This window comes from Phragmites australis, chromosome 15 (genome assembly GCF_958298935.1).
Source record: "Phragmites australis chromosome 15, lpPhrAust1.1, whole genome shotgun sequence".
NCBI classification, from domain to species: Eukaryota; Viridiplantae; Streptophyta; class Magnoliopsida; order Poales; family Poaceae; genus Phragmites; species Phragmites australis.
Window position 1 is genome coordinate 11,996,058 of NC_084935.1, and position 17,378 is coordinate 12,013,435.

A 17,378-nucleotide genomic window follows, 5' to 3' on the forward strand; every position below is an offset into this window, starting at 1 on the left:
GAAGACTTTAACCGGTAGTGATGCCTTAGGTATCACTGCCGGCCAAATCCTTTAGCCGGCAGTGATAATCTCCTTCACTATCGGTCTATCGAGCCGGCAGTGACAGTTCTCAATTATTACTGGCTGTTACCCACTGTCGGTTCTAAAATTAGTAGCGAGGAGGATTTTTTAAGTAGTGATGGCAGATACAACCTCACGAGCATGGGTACGCATTTTCCCACGGAATGCGAACAGGTGATTTTTTTAAAATAACGATCAGAAAATGAATTATGTCAACATAGGCCAACCTATGTGGTTATTGCCTTTTTCATTTGCCGATCGGGTGGCCCAGTTTGGAATGCTACCCCACTACCATAATATTTTATATATGCTACAAAGTCCTAACCAGATCAAACATGATAACCATTCTGCTGCCTAAATTTTTTAATAAGTTTTTAAGGTACACGATCATGGCAGGCACGTAGTTATATAGTATGTCGCTTTGCTTACAAGCTTGAACTGATCGACCAGTATGGATTGCATGTCTGAGCAGAACCTTTCCCTTCCAAAACATGTTTTAGAAGACTGTTGGCCTGGCCTACAAGATAATACATTAAACTGGTCTATGAATATAGTTACATAATGATAGATAGAGCTGGTTACACAAAGATAGAAAAGATGGAAAAGCATAGTATATCTTTTTAAGAAAAGAAGATAATGCCAAGTGCTCTTTGCGTTAATTGCGTGTCTGAGCTGCACCTTTCCCTCCCAAAACATGTTAAGAAGACTCTTAGCCCGGGCCCACAAGATAATACATTCAAATGATGTAAGGATTAGTTACATAATGAAAGATAGAACTGGCTACAAAAAAGATAGGAGATACTATTTTTTGATTCCATGATGGTTAGTGAAATGAAGAAAGGGATAAACACACCATGGGTGGTTACTGAATGGCAGGCATGCAGAGTTGCTGATAGACACAACCTTTATGGGCTGGAAAGAGGAAAGAGGAGTGTCATTTATGCAAGGGGAAGACTAATATGATCACCTACAAAAATTAGTTAGGTACCAAGTAGGAATGAATGCAAACATGATGCAGTCCCTCTGGGTTGATTTAAACTCCCACGCGTACATTGGTCCACCATGAGATAGTAATTCCATGCAGTAACAGTTTCCATATTGTGCATTACATGCTTTTTCTCCAGCGACGACAGACTGTTCTTAAGAAATGGTGATTGGCATTTAAAAAAAGTGCTACCTCCATTTATTTTTACTTGCCGTTTACAACATCAACACGGTCATCAATGTATACTTTTGATGGTTGCTTTTTCTAAGAATTTATTATCGAAATTTATTAAAATATAATCATTTCAAAGTATTTTCGATGACAAATCTACTAATTTCATTATCATGTGACAAACCTTCACACTTTTGTGTATATTAGTACTCACAGACTGTAAAGTTTAATTGCATGTATCTCTAAATGATATGTATTTGATAACAGAGGTAGTATTTGACTACATTCATTGATTCAAAATTACCTGAGATCAATGCAGCGAGAAAGTATATCCTTCAATTGACGAAGCAACATATCGGTGAGTCATTATGCAAAGCTGCAATTAAAATTTGGAACGAAATGCAGAATAATTAGTGCCAGTTTACCACCAAGCCTTACCATTTTTATGTACCTTCCTGACAGTTGATGCAGCCATGAACTTGCACGACCTCACTCCAACCACCAACGCAATCAAAATGTCCTTATTGTGGGGGCAAATTGCTCACATGCCATATAATAAACACTTTGTCCAGGCAAGCAACACTAACCTTATCGTTGCTCTATAGAGCAAGGGTCATGTTTCAAATCACCAAAAGGACAATAACGCAAGACCACAGGAGACATATGCCTTCCATTCCAGGCCCTTCATCGCCATTCTTGTGCAATTCATCTCTCCTGCAGGTCTAAAGAAGGCGTGGATCGACAACAAGATCAAGAGCAACTATGAGCGACAGTTCAGGGTTCCCGGGCTTCCATAGCCACAGCTACGACCGCGACTACAAGCGCCCGCTGTTCCGCGTAGCCTCGTTCTCCGACAGCGGCGACGAACAGGAGCATTGCGCGTCGCCACTGGGGCGTGGTGGCCACAGCATGACCCGTACGTCGTCCAAGTTGGCAGCAGCAGCAGCAGCATCGCGCCTCTCACCGTCCGTGAGCAGGCTGAGCATGAAGAAACTGCAGCAGGTAGTCGACGAGAAGCAAATGGAGGATGAAGGTAATGGATGGCAACCTGTTTAGTTGATGGGCCTTGTGGTGTTTTTCTAGTGCTTGATGGCTTGTGTTCAGAGATGGAGCTGATGAAGGATAAGTACACCAAATTGCTGCTTGGGGAGGACATGTCGGGGAGCGGCAAAGGTGTCTGCACTGCTATGGCCATCTCCAATGCAATCACCAACCTCTATGGTATGTATCTATGAATTCCAGATGGATTACTTACTGTGGTATGCTAACTTGTAACTTCTCTGCTTGTTCTTGGCTGCAGCAACTGTGTTCGGGACCTGCCAAAGATTGGAGCCTCTGTCCCCTGAGAAGAGGTCAATGTGGAACTGTGAGATGGATTGCCTCCTCTCCATTTGCGAGTACATTGTCGAATTCTCACCGACTGTTCAGGCCATGCCTGATGGAAGCACACATGATGTAATGACATACCATCAACATCATGCACCTCAAACCTTCTTGATAGGTTTCAATCATCATGGCATGTCTGCTGAGGTATACGTTTGTGATTCTCACAGGTGATGGCAACCTCACCAAGATCAGACATTCTGATGAACCTTCCAGCGCTGGAAAAGCTAGAAACCATGCTCCTGGTGAGTCACGATTCACATGATTCTGGAAGCTCCAAAAGATCGATTTTGGTAGCACAATGTATGACTGAATGTTTGTTTGCAGGGTATATTGGACAGCTTCGACAAGCCAGAGTTCTGGTATGCGGACCAGAGGAACCAGTCCTTCAATGAAAGCAAGAAGTCGTTCCAGCGCAGTGAGAACAAATGGTGGTTGCCTGAGCCATGTGTCCCAGACTCTGGCCTGTCTGATCGCATGCACCGTGACCTGCAGCAAAAGAGGGATCAAGCAAGCCAGATCCACAAGATGGCCATGGAGATCAACAGTAGTATCCTCTCTGAAATGCAGGTTCCATTGTCATACTTGGAGACACTACCAAAGGTATTACAAATGCTTGATCTGATCCGCCGAGACCAATTCTCCACAAAGCCTGTCAAAAAGTTTCATTCCCACTATATGATAGATGTATTCCTGTTACTCCACAGAGCGGGAGGGTGGGCGTAGGCGATGCCATCTACCGGTATATGTCTTCAGGGGATCAGTTCTCTCCGGAGCACCTCCTCAACTTCCTCAATCTGAGCTCAGAGCATGAGGCACTTGAGATTGCAGACCGTGTTGAAGCCGCTATGTATGTGTGGCGAAGAAAAGCAAGCACGACACATGTGGTGTCCAAATGGGAGAATGTTACCGAGCTGAATGCCGATGGGGACAAGAACCTGGTCCTTGCAAGTAGGGCTAGGAGCCTGCTTCTGTGCTTGAAGCAGAGGTTTCCAGGCCTGTCACAGACTACCCTAGATACAAGCAAGATTCAGTACAACAAGGTAAATGATTAATATATAAGAAACAGGCAGATTTCAGGCTATTCCAGTGATCATCTATATTTTTCCTATTACCAGAAAAGCTTGGTTCACTATGAAACATACAAGCATATTAATGGATGCTTATGCAAACAGAACAATCATGTGCTACCAAACTGTTCCAATAATCACATATGTCCCAGATTGCATTCAAAAACCATAATGCATCGTAACTAACCTTCTTGCATCTTCATTTTACCTTCTTACAGGATATTGGGCAGGCAATACTCGAGAGCTACTCAAGGGTGCTGGAAAGTTTGGCCCATAATATAGTCTCATGGATAGATAATGTTCTCATTGCAGATGCAAATGCGAAAAAAGGGCACAAGATCAGAATGCAGAAGCAGGTGTTCACCCAGATATCTCCTCAACGTTGAACATGAGGAACTGACATACAAATAAGTTCATTACTATGTTGCGTAGAATTCTTTGTGATTGGCCTCATTACTTTCCAGGAGTGGTGTGTGATTGAGTTCTTCTTTTTTTTTTTTGATAGGATGGTTTGGTAGATATAACAATATATGAGAGCTTTATTTTTTTTTCTCGAATGCGCAGAAGAACTGTGTATCATTTTATTAGGGTGTGTTTGGTTTCTCGGATTGAGTTTTGTAGAGCTACATTGTATAGTTTGGCTGAGCGGAAGCGGGCTGAGTGGAATCATATATTTTGAAAAAAAAAAGAGTGTTTTGTTAGTTGTATCTGCCTGTATAGGCTAAGCTAAGTTTCTATTTAGTTAACTAAATCTAAGACCACATTAGCAGATATAAGAGTTGAGATTGTAATTAGTTACTCGCATGAAGATAATTTTGTGATATTGACAAGTGGGTCTGGCTGTATAAGCAGATGCAGTAGCTTACATTCATCGGACCAGGCTGCAGAATGAAACTCCCGGACTAGTTTGAGGCCGTATATTTGAATTCATCGGGTCATGCTACAACAGTGGATGCACTAACCAAACGGACCTCTTTTCAAGATTATACATATCCACCAAACGGACCTCTTTTCAAGATTATACATATCCACCGGGTTAGACTGGGGCAAATTCAGGCAACCAAACACACCCTTAAACAACAACGATGATGACGACGACAACAACAACAAAATCTTTGTCCCAAGCAAGTTGGGATAGGCTAAAGAAGAAAACTACTAGATTCAACTAAAAAGATGAAACCCATAAGGAGGAGGGTTATGATAGACTAGGTGAGCTAATGTAAAAACCCAACCACTCTTATGAACATAAAAAACACCCTTAAAGAAGGAATAAAAAGTCCGTACAAATAGGAGAAAAAAAAAGGAAGAGAAAAATCAAGGAAAGGAGAAAACACATTGACAAAGGAAAAGGAAAAGGAGAACACACTCATGGCCTGTTAGGCAATAAAGGATAATGACAAAACCAAAGAAAGAGACGACTCAAGAACAGAAAGGTAATCATGGCCATAAGGCGTTCGACCCTTTTGCCCCTATCATGCACCAAAACCTGGCTTCATCCTTGATGATGTCCACGACTGTTTAGACGTTAGGAGATGCAACATCGAAGACGCACCGATTGCAATGTTTTCAAATCCACCACACAACCAAAATCACCAAGGAGTTTAACCCTTTGCAAAACTTCCCAGGCACCTGTCCTTGCACGCGACACATCCAATATTTCAAAATGAAGTCATCATGCTGCTGCGACATGTTATGTAGACCAACGATAGATAGCACCATGAACCACACCTTATGAGCAAAAACGCAAGAAGCCAGAAGGTGTTGGACATTCTCGTCATTGTTCACCTAAACGCTAGACGTAGACAGACAGTCACCTCGTGACTAGCGACTAGGCTGTCTAGATGGTGACTAGATGGTCTAGACGATTTTGTACTGTAGTAGCGAAAATGCAAACAAATATATTTTCAAGCGAACCTTCCAAACACATAAATGCAACTTCAATCATCCATTCTCCTCTAGTTCATCAATCAACAATCATCATAACATAAAAGAAGTAGAGCATAACACACACCACACACAAGTTGACGACACCCAGGCTACGGGTGCTGGACTAGTGCCTGAGCCAACTGTGGCGACCACTGCGCGGGCTGCCAGAGCACGCCTTTTGAGGGGAGTAGAGCTATAGTATAGATCCGGTGGAGGAGGAGCATACATAGATCCAAATATTAGTGCTAGTACTTGTCCATGACAGGGGATTTGCGGAGTGGAGGGGTGACGGTGCGGACGTGGGTGATGGTATAGGCGTGGGAAATGGTGTGGGTGTGTCATCAAGCAACGGCTCGAATGAGGCTGCAGGAGCAAGCGGCCGGCGACAACGGGTGACAGCCATAGGCAATGGCTCAGGCGAGGCTACTGGCCACAGAAGAGAGGAGAGAGTCGAGAGACGAATGGGGAATGGAAGTATTCGTTTAGGTTTTGTGTGGTGCAAGGAATAGTTTCGAGGTCAAAATTTGGTCCTGCACACGGCTAAAACAAATCCTCCAGTGTGGACCCGCTAGTCGCCAAACTCTGCATTGCTAAGACGAACGCCTAGTCATGCGTGTAGCTGACTAGTCACGTCCAACCAACATCTAGATTCCCTGACTAGTCCATCTTTGATCAAAGTTGACCGTCTAAAGTTGCGTCTAGACCCTCGACTAGACGTTGATGCTTCGACTAGTGACTAGTCATTGTCTAACGTGCTAGACGATCGTCTACGTGAATATTGGTTGCACAATGGACAATGCTTCGGATGAGGGAGTCCATGACACGCCAAACAGTATGAGGTCCAACACCAGCTAAGATTATCCAGTCAAACAAAGATTTACAGTGCAGAGGTGCCCACATCTTCTAGAGCAACTTCCAAGGTTCGAACCCAATGCTGCCAATGAAGAAACGATGATACACTGACTTAGTGGAGAACCAAAAATGGTCTGAAATTGGAAGAAGCACCACCTCAGCCAAGACATCCCAGAAATGTAGATATTCCACTAGCGCTCCTGTAGAGAGACAACTTCTTATATCGTGCACCTAACTATGATCTTGAAATGCTATTGTGCACCGGAGAGACAAGAGCCAGAGCAAGATCTCCAAAAACCTTGCCATGCAGCCAACAATCGGTGCAAAATAGCATGCTCTCCCCATAGCCAACCAAAAACACAATAGAGATAGAGAACATTGCCAAGATATTGGTATGCATCGGTAAATTACACATGTGGATCCTAGTCAATGAGCGAAAGGGTTGCGACCATAAGCGTACAGTTTTTTTTATTGTTGTTTCATGAAACAACCTATTCACATAATCCACACAATAAGCATTTTGCTGATCATGGCCTTGGAGAGTTAAGAACAATAAGAAATGATTCTCAAATGGACAGAGAACACTGGCCATTATCTTTCTGAGTTGAAGTTGGTTCTTGCAATCCATGTCCACCAGATTGATGATACCAACAACTAAATATTTGTGCAACTCCACCAAAAGAAATACATATGCAACATCTTTCAATTGTATAACTATATATTCAATCATTAGTTGATGAGTGTATCTTAAAATTGCACATTAGTTGATGAGGGTAACTAGCCATCCAAATGTTCCTCATGATTTATGTATCCCATCTTCTTGAATCCCAAGTCTTGGTATACTTTAAATTCAAATCACCACCCGATCATGTCTCAAAATTAAAAAAAAATCCCATCTTTTCATAATTGCAATGTCCTCCTTGCATAATTCTCAACCCACTTTGGATGACTTGGATAGTGGGTGTACCTGCCCAAACAAGTAGTTTCGCATTTATCTTAAATACTAAAAACAGTGTGGGGGCAATTTCATCCATGGAAAATTTATTAAATTCATGGTATCCTTGTCTACTTTGAAAAGTTACATTACCACTCATTACGTGAAAAACGGACAAAAGAGACATAATTTAGTGACGGGTCATTACACTACCTGTCACTTATGTCGCCTCTAATCGGGACCGGGTATATACCCGTCACTTATAACATGTAATAGGTGACAGGTCATAATATTACCCGTCACCTATGACATAAGTGACGAGTAATGAATAAACTCGTCACCTATAACCTGGTCATAAGTGACGGGTCTCCCCACACCAGTCATAGGTGACGGGTCATGGTACAATCCGTCACTTATGACTTGGCATAGATGACGAGCCTCCCTGGGCCAGTAATAAGCGATGGGTCGTAATATGACCCGTCACTTATGAGAAGTAATAAGTGACGGGTAATATTATCACTTAAAGAGAATTATACATGTTGGAACAAACATGACGAAGAAGGCCTTAACGAGGGAGAGATGGATCGAGCCCTCCATGCTGACAGTGTGGATCAAGGACTTACACCCGATGAAATGGATCATGAACTCAGGGATGAGGACATATTAGGTTTGAATGATAATGATCTCGAGGATTTTGTGGAGAATGTGGACCAGATGATGCGGGATGTTGAGCGGCACGATGAGTATAACAATGGTGAGTTTGCTAAATTACAGAAATTTGTGCGGGATTCCAAAATGCCCATTTATCCCAATTGTAAGGAGAAGTACACGCGGATCTTTGGGAACCTAAAGCTTCTACAGCTGAAGGCAACCCATGGTTGGACTGACAAGAGTTTCAAAGTATTGTTGGATCTGCTAAGGGACATGCTTAGGAGGGGAACTTGGTGCCCGAGGGCGTCTATGACGCGAAGAAGATAATTTATCCTTTAGGACTGGAAATAGAAAAAATACATGCATATAAGCAGGATTGTATCTTATTTCGTGAAGAGTATGCAGAGCTGGATCAATGCCCCATGTGTGGAACCTATCGATATAAGCGTAGAAATGACGGTGGTGACGGGGACAAAGGCAAGAAAAGTAAATGTGGTCCTAGGAAGGTGGTGTGGTATTTTTCTATAATTCCCCGTCTAAAACGTCTGTTTGCCAACAGAAAGGAGGCCCAATTGGTGCGTTGGCATAAGGAGGGTCGCAAGAACGACACAATAATACGGCACCCGATAGATTCCGCTTAGTGGCGAATCGTTGATTCCACATTTGGTTGGTTCGCCGAAGAATTGAGAAATATTGGGTTTGCTATGAGCACAGATGGCATGAATCCATTCGGTAACATGAGTACCTCACATAGCACCTTGCCTGTTGTATTGTCGATCTACAACTTTCCACCCTGGCTTTGTAACAAGCGAAAATACATTTTGTCCAACTTGGCAACGATATAGATGTGTACCTCAGGCCTTTAGTCGATGATCTTAAGAAACTCTAGTCGGAAGGCGTCGAGGTTTGGGATCAGTACAAGCAGAAATACTTTACCTTGCACGCCATGTTGTTCGTCACCATCAATGATCTGCCAGCACTTCGTAACTTGTCAGGTCAGAGTAAAAGAAAAGGTGAAGCATACCCCCATTGCTTAGATGACACATGCAGTTTGAGGTTGAACAACTCAAAGAAAACAGTAAAAGAAAAGGTGAAGCATGCCCCCATTGCTTAGATGACACATGCAGTTTGAGGTTGAACAACTCAAAGAAAATAGTATACATGCGGCATCGACGTTTCCTTCCCAGGAAACACCCGTACCAAAACATGGACAAGCAGTTCGATGACACAAGGGAGAAAGCGTTACCTCCGAGACATTCAGCAGAGAAAATGTCCACAATCAGGTTAAAAATATCAATGTTGTCCTTAGCAAGCGAAATCAATCCTCTAAAGATGATGAACAGTTAGGAATGTGAAACAAGAAATCAATACTATTCGAGCTAGAGTATTGGGAAAAATTAGATGTTCATCACTCTATCGACAACATGCATGTAAAGAAGAATATCTGCGAGAGTCTGATCGGTACATTGCTCCAAATGAAAGGAAAAGGAAAGGATCATGAGAATGCACAAGCTGACCTTGAAAAAATGAGCTTAAGACTGGAGCTCCATGTAGTCTTCTTGGAACTATATACTCCAATTCCTCTCACATCCGGAGGCCGAGGTACAAAGACTAACGATGCGCTTTGCTAAAGATTGGAGCTCATAAGTAAGGCCACCATATGCAACCCACCAAAGAACTATATAAGAAAAAACTGAAGAAGTTATCTTGCTATCAACACTCAACATTAAATGATTAAATGCAAGAAAGTTACAAGGATTCTTTGCTGATCGGTCCTTGATTGCTAATTTCATTGCGAAGCAACCTTCTGTCCTCTCATGGTCATCAGCCAAAGCACTTATCTTGCTTTGCCTCTCTTCATCGAGTTCCATCTTCCACAACACCTCATTGAATATATGCCTTAGCCTACCACACTTTTTCCTATTTATAGGGTCTTTTTGAATGTCAAAGAATCTGTTTGGGTTCAAGAACAATGCAGCCCCATATAACTGTTGGTCCATTTTTGTGTCCCAACGGGTGTCAACATATTTTAGGACCTCGTCTCGCAACCTTGGTTTGTGCTGCAAACCCTCCTCAATCTTGTGCCTTGCAAGCTCCATGCTTGCAGCAATCTCGGGCATCGCCAGCTTCTCATCACCATCTGCAATCCTCAAGACAATGAGAAGTGGTTGTGCTGCTATAATGCAATCTTCAACTGAACCCCAAAATGCCATGGAAAGAACAGTTTCTGCTATTGTTTTCCCTATCTCCGTGTTTGACAATTGAGACCTAGTCCAAGCCTCATCCACAAAGAGACCTTTCAAAGCTTGCCTATGCTTGTACAAGCACGGCAGTATGAGAAAAGATGTAGCAAACCGTGTAGTTGCAGGCCTCACAAGATCCATGCCATTTGTCTTCTCCCTCATTGCATCAAGTAACCTTCCATGCCTATAGATGAATGTGGTCACCTTCTTAGCCTTTGCAATGCATGAGCTGAATTGTGAGATCTTACCCCCAATATCCTCCAACATAAGGTCCAAACAGTGGGCTGCACAAGGGGTCCAATATAAGGTAGGGAACCTCTCCATTAGAATTTTCCTGGCTGTTTGTAATTTGCACCATTATCTGTCACCACCTGCACCATATATTGACTGCCAACCTCATTAATTTTGTCCACCAACAATTTTGCTAAGAAGCGTGCATCAATTATCTTGCTTGATACATCATGGGAGTCCAAAAAGAATGTCCCTGCTGGACTATTGACAAGGAAGTTCACCAAGTTGCGACTCCTTTTATCAGTCCATCCATCTGACATGAGTGTGCAACCATATTCTTGCCAAGCCAACTCATGCTTATCCCTCAATGCATCGGTCTTCTTCTTTGCCCTCTCAAGCAGTGGCTCCCGGATGTCATGATAAGAAGGAGATACGTAACCAGGACCATATTGCCCTACAGATTCCAACAAAATCTCCTGACTTCTTCTATTGATAGCATTGAATGGCAACCCAGCCTCATACCAAAAATCAGCCACATGATCGTCAACCCTTGCCTTGTCTTCCTTGCTCTTTTTTATGCAATGATCAATGGTAGTTTGAGCAGAACCCTTGGCATGCCTTTCCTCAATCACCTTTTCAGGAGACTTCCTAAGCATAGAAGCAACTGACTTAGAAACCTTCTGGGGTGGTGCTAACACTTTGAAGATAGCACGCTTTCTTTTTTGTGCTATACCCTATCCAACCTCTTCTTCTTCCACCTCAATGACCTCATTGTCATCAACAGCACCTTATCCAGCTTCAGCTTCATCCTCAGAATCAACCTCAACAACATTGCGCCTTGCAATACTACTTAAGTAGGCATTCATCTCCCTCATGATAGCTATGGTTGTCTTGGCACATTTCTCAACATCTGTGAAGCCCCTTGCAAGATGACGCTTCAATCTCCCTATCCCAGCATGCACTTGCTTGTCACAAAGCATGCATTGCACAACATCCTTTCGATGAATGTCAGGCCAAAACCTGTATTTCCATCCTGGGTCTTTTGACTTGGCCTTTCGTTTCGGGTCCTTTGGATTATATGCCGCCTCATTGCCACGCTTGAGAGCCTTGAGCTTCTTCTGGTTGTACCATGGTAGCTCTAGCTACTGCTGTGAATAGCACAAGGGGTGAGGCGGGATGAGAATAGAGAGTCAGAGACGGAGGCACAGAGCAAATGGGGACAGGGGGATGAGAACAGAGGGGGGTGAGACCATGAGGGGGTGAGGGAGTGAGAGGGATGATAACAGAGAGTTAGAGAAGAGAGAACAGAGCATAAGTCACAGGGGGATGAGAAGTTGAGAACCTGAGAATGGAAGGGGGCGGCGGCGGCTACAGGAAGGGGCTGGCGGAGCTATGGCTTTGAAGGAGATGGCGGGTGGCAGCTGTGAAGGAGCTGCGGCTGTGACGGTTTAGCTGCTTAGGGTTATAATTTCTGAATTGGACTGGTGGGCTGGTGACAACAAATGTGGGCTGAAAAATGGGCCAAGGATAGCCCAATCGATCTCCAGTCGAACGCCCAGTCGCCGCAAGTCGACCGGTCGCTCGACTAGCCCTCCAAGTCGAGTCGAGGCCCTCTAGTCGAGCACGGGTACCGACTTGTCAATTAATCGACGATTAGTCGCGACTAATCGTTCAACTTAATAACAATGGCATACATTGATATCATACATAATAACCAAGGGCGGATTCAACGGTGCGACCGGGGGGGGGGGGGCTCGAGCCCCCCTACTACCCGCTGCACCATGGAGCCCCCTCCCCCCCCCCCCCCCCTCCATTTTTTGCAAGAGAAGGAAAAGAGGAGGGAGATGATGTGGAGAAAGAAGAGGAAGAAGAAGAAGAGGGGGCTGGAGGAGGAAGGAGGAGATGACCCCCCTTGGGTTGCTTGCTGGCTCCGCCACTGATAATAACGTAATATCAAACATGGTGACCATGTGCCGAGCGCCTCCTCGCAAAAGGAAAAAAAACAAAGGAAAGGAAAGGGTAAAAAACAAAAGAAAGAAAAATGAAAAAAAAACAAAAGGTTTGAAGTGTCTCAAGTTGGTTGGCGTCATAGGATATGAGAGAAAAGGGAACCTTAAGTACTTAAAAGAGGCAACCTCTGGGCCACATACGCATTTTGATTTCCAGAGTCCTTTTCGGTGAAGTTCGATTAAAAATTGTAAAAAGAAGCACCTTGTACTTGGGAATGTATTGTTCTAAAGTAAGAAAAACTTGTCAGGGGACTAGAGATTCATTAAGCAAAGAAAGCAAGTCACTGAATTGTATCAGATAAATGGTTCGTATTGTATAAAATTAGCTGACAGTAATAAAAGATTAGAAAATTCATGCAGTGAGAAGTGCGGAATAGGATGCAAGTCAATGAATTTTACAGTAGGTGGCAACATGTCATCTCAGAAAGCTAATATAAAAGCAATGTTTGAACAAAAAGATCTTAGTTGGAAGATAAGAAACATAGTATGCATTACTTCATATGCAGAATAGGCACCTGGGCAGGAGGCTCCACGGAGAATGTGAATGGAAATTGGCTGAGCATATCGATGCGGCTCATTTGTTTTGCAAGCCTTTCACATTCTTCTTTGTGAGCTCTCCAATGTAAAATCTGAAAGGATTTCAATATTATAATGTAGTAAAGTGCATGAAAGACAAATGAACAACAATAAACCATAAATACTTAAGAAACAACACAGCATCAATCTGTCCCACAAGCACTTAGGATTTTCAATAAAGCAAGAAACAACATTCACTAATTAATTGGTGGCATCATACAATTTTTCGAATTTTCTTAGTTCTTTGGCCCCTTTTGAAATTTTGGTCAAGTTCCGTCACTGATCACAAGGACTTTTAGGTAGCGTAAAAGAGGACTGGAACTTCATTAGCAGGCCCCCAACCAATTAACTTGGATGAAGCTAAAAAGGTGAGCCCAGGTAATTTTTTTTTTTTGGGAAAACAGTAGGGGAATCCCCTAATGCGGTATATATTAATAATATAAAGAAAGAGAATACTGTAGAAAGGAAACCCTAAACTCTAAGCCTAGTAATTAATTCATGGTCATGAATCCATCTTATCCATTACCCAAAATATATTGTGATTCCATATTCCAAAATGTCTGTTGGATCCATTTGTAAATCGTAACCATCCAGAGTAACTGTAAAAGTGCCTGAACCTAAAGTGCCCTGTGATTAGAAAGCCTTTTTCTAAATGCAAAGGATCCAACATCCCACCCTCCATGAAACTCCAGCGACTTAGGAAAATACTCCTTGGTAACAGCAATGTAAACTCAAAACTTCACTTAGTCCATCTGTGGTGAATTCAAAACAAACGTCATCACAACGATGCCCGCGAGCGTCCAACAGTCAGGGGATACTCATCCAGTGTTTCTTTGCTGAAACATTACCAAAATGGACTGTCACACTAAACACAATCCATCCAACTCCCACTACCATCCCCAGAATTTCGTCCACCAAAGCCTGAAAGGTAAAAGGCTCCCGGGATTTCCAAGAATCCAGGGGCGCTCTCCATCCAGCGATCGTCCGTCGATTAGGTTTCTAATGATATGCCTACCACCATTATTGGAGCTCCAGGAGAGAAAAGAAAAGGGCAGCAGCCACCTAGTGGGCGCAGGAGCAGTAGGCGACGGCCCCGCAGCTTCCGCACCGCCGGTGGACGCCGCCGCCCGTGCACGGAGCCGCGTCCAGCCCCTTCGCCGTGCACTCCATGCCGCACCCGACAGCCCGGCGGACACCAACTCTCTTCTTTTCTGGACTGCGGAACGCCGAGTTTTTTTTATTTTTATATTTTTTATTAAAAATTTAAATAAATAGATTCCTGTGGGAAGAATCATAAATCTAGACGCTTGCAGCCCCTAAAAGGACTGTAGCCCTCTGAGAGGGCGGTTGGCTTAACCGCTCTTGGGAGGGCGGGAGTCCTAACCGCCTTCTCAAAGGTGGCTAGGGGCGCCCACCGTGCCGACGTCTTACCGCTTCCTGAGGGGATGGATAGGGGTCCTTACCACCCTCTTAGAGGGCAATTAGGGGGCTACCCGCCCGTACCGCCCGGCCTCCACCACCTCCGGCATCCTCTATAAAAGGGGCTAAAAATAGCCCAAAATCACATTTTAATCAGAAAAAAGAAAAAAGTGTGAAGAGGGAGGAGAAGAGAGGAGAGGAGAGAGGAGGAAGAAAGCTCAGCGAAACCCTGCTGCATTTGAGCCGCGGATTTGAAGATCACTTTTCGGTAAGTCTTTTTTTTATTGTTGTTAATTAGTACAGTAGTAGTATATGACATATGTTTTAGACATGTATGACATAGGGTTTAGAAAATTCTATGTTTAGTAGGAAATTGTCAAATTTACTTAGAACATTGTATGATAGCAGTGAAATATAGAATATTATTTTTACTATGTTACTTTTGGAGATGTAGATTTTATAGAATAATAATTGTAGGGTTGTACTGTACGACATTAGATATAGCGTTTAGAAAATGGTAGCGTTTAATTTGCACACGGTAGAATAGCTAGTAAATATAGATTATATAGAGTGATATTTATAGGTTAGTTTGGTTTGGACTATTATTGAAAACCTATTATTATGTATGAATTGGTGTTGGTAAATTATTTTATCCGATAATGAGAAATATAGTTCGTCGGTTTTAACATTGGTTATGTTTGCGGGTGTTTCCAGGGATGACAGATAAATTAATTTTTCAAATATATTATGGTGAGTGTGAAATTAGGTACGGTTTTAACGGTGTAGATCTGTCTGGATTTTGTTATGTCATGAAGGGTCTTAGTAAAGCTAATGAGAGGACTATTGTGGGTGTGTGCAAATGGCTCATGCGATTTTTTCAACTGGATTCGCAGCAATATGAGCTGAAGCTGAAAGCTGTCCTCAACCGTGCTAGTTATGGATACTTTGGTGAGCTTGTTCTCATCAAAGCCCCATCAATTTGGAGGCAGTATATAGATATATCTTGTGAACGTGACCTGCCTCTAGTTTTGTTAGCTGAGGCGTACCTGAAAGATCAAACTGAGGTGAACTCTGCGGAAGCAGTAGTAGGACCAAGTGAGGCAGTGAAAGATGAATCAGAGCAGGTTAATGTCGGGTCCAGGGAAGATGTTGGAGATATTCCAAAGCTGCAACCGATGGGTGTAGCCGATGAAGGGGAGCACATCCCTAACATCATTGAAGAGATGGAGTTGGAGGATGAATAGTTAGAGGAAGGCCTTGCCGATGGGGATTCATTTGACGAGGAGGGTAATGCTCTAGTGCGTGCAGAGTGGAGGGATCATGAATTTTTGAAGCTGGTGGTTAGCGAGGCTGATTGGACACCGTGACAGTACCATGAGAACGAGGTGTCCCAGAGTGCTATGTACCCTACAAAGGAGGTAGTTATTGATGCAGTTAAATTCTGATCGTTGTTTCTTCGGAGGCAGTTCAATGTTGTTAAATCCAGTAAAATGGAGTACGATGTGAAGTGTTTGGTGCCGTAGTGTCCTTGGCAGGTGCACACATTCAGAAGGAAATGGATAGACTACTGGTAGTGCTCAATAATTAAGGAACATAATTGTCACATTGAGAAAATAGAGTTCACCCACCGGAACCTGTCATCTGCCTTTATTGCAAATGTTATGTACGAGGAGATTGTGGACAACGATCAATAATCCGTGCTATTGAGCAAAGGTTCCAGTACACAATAAACTATGCGAAGGCATGGAGGGCGAAACAAAAGGCTATTGAGATGAGGTTTGGAACATACGAAGATTCATATCACAATCTACCTCGTCAATTAGCCACAATTTGTGGAAGGAACCTAGGCAGCTACTATGATATCAAGCATTACCCCTCGACTAATGTGGAGTACAACGGGAAAAGAGTGTTGCAGCGTACTTTCTTTGCATTCGCCGCAACTATCAAAGCATTTCGGTATTGTCGACCCATCATATGCCTAGATAGAACATTTCTGACTACGAAGTACAAATGGCAGATATTGTCTGCAATTGGGGTGGATGGTAACAACCAAGTCATACCACTAGGGTTTGCTTTCGTGGAGAGTGAGAACGGGGACAGCTGGTATTGGTTCCTAGAGCGGGTCAAACATGCTATTGTTCTTGACCGACTAGATGTGTATCTAATTCATGATAGATATGCAGGATTGTTGCAGGCTTTGCTGGATATGCAACATGGTAGTGTTCGATGGGGTGTAGCAGCACAGTAGCTCGACCTCAAAAGCAGGTGGTGCATGCACCATATGGGTGCGAACTTCTACAGACAGTTTAAAAACAAAGAGTTGATGAAGCTTTTCAAAAAGTTGTGCAGTCAAAACCAGCAACGGAAGTTCAATACCCTATGGGCAAGACTTGATGAGCTAACTCTAAAACAAACAGCGGAGGCTACACCTAATGGTGACGAAGCAATAGCTCTTGGATCTCTTCCAACAGATACTCTGCAGATAGTAAGGAGATCAGGTTCAGCTATTAGGAGCTTCTCACAGTGGATATATAATGAGCCAAATGAAAAATGGGCTCTGTTGTACGACAGTGGCGGTGCAAGGTATGGAGTAATGACTACAAATCTTGCAGAGGTTTATAACTGGATCATGCGAGGAATGAGGTCCCTACCACTTGTTGGAATTGTAGAAGGCATTTTGCATGGGACTTGTAAGTATTTTATTGATCGGTATACAGCTGCTAAAACTATAATGGAGGACAATCGTATGCTTTACGGACGGATGCTATGTTAGTATATGGAGAAGGCCACTAAGAAGGCTCACATGCATCGCACAAATCAAGAGGGGACTGCGGAGCACGGGTTCAGTGTCCTGTGCCGGGATAAGGG

At 43.3% G+C, this 17,378-nt stretch overlaps 1 protein-coding gene and 1 long non-coding RNA gene across 9 annotated transcripts; one reads left to right on the top strand and one right to left on the bottom strand.

Moving 5' to 3' along the window:
* Window positions 1-405: 405 nt before the first annotated feature.
* LOC133893421 (uncharacterized) lies at window positions 406-14,291 on the bottom strand. 8 transcript variants are annotated; one of them, XR_009904497.1, is made up of 5 exons: window positions 14,154-14,291; window positions 13,031-13,144; window positions 1,655-3,612; window positions 1,521-1,549; window positions 406-1,194 (listed from the first exon to the last, which is right to left on the bottom strand). It is a non-coding gene; the product is annotated as an uncharacterized LOC133893421 (long non-coding RNA). The 8 variants fall into 8 exon arrangements; XR_009904501.1 differs by having other exon boundaries at window positions 406-972; window positions 1,049-1,194; window positions 1,521-3,612; XR_009904498.1 differs by having other exon boundaries at window positions 406-577; window positions 914-1,194; window positions 1,521-3,612.
* Window positions 1,979-4,353, top strand: LOC133893420 (rop guanine nucleotide exchange factor 3-like). Its single transcript, XM_062334429.1, has 7 exons — window positions 1,979-2,249; window positions 2,321-2,437; window positions 2,517-2,671; window positions 2,770-2,844; window positions 2,927-3,202; window positions 3,307-3,642; window positions 3,888-4,353. Exons 1-7 carry the CDS (start codon window positions 1,979-1,981, stop codon window positions 4,053-4,055), a joined length of 1,398 nt encoding a protein of 465 aa, XP_062190413.1. The 3' UTR covers window positions 4,056-4,353.
* Window positions 14,292-17,378: the final 3,087 nt, after the last annotated feature.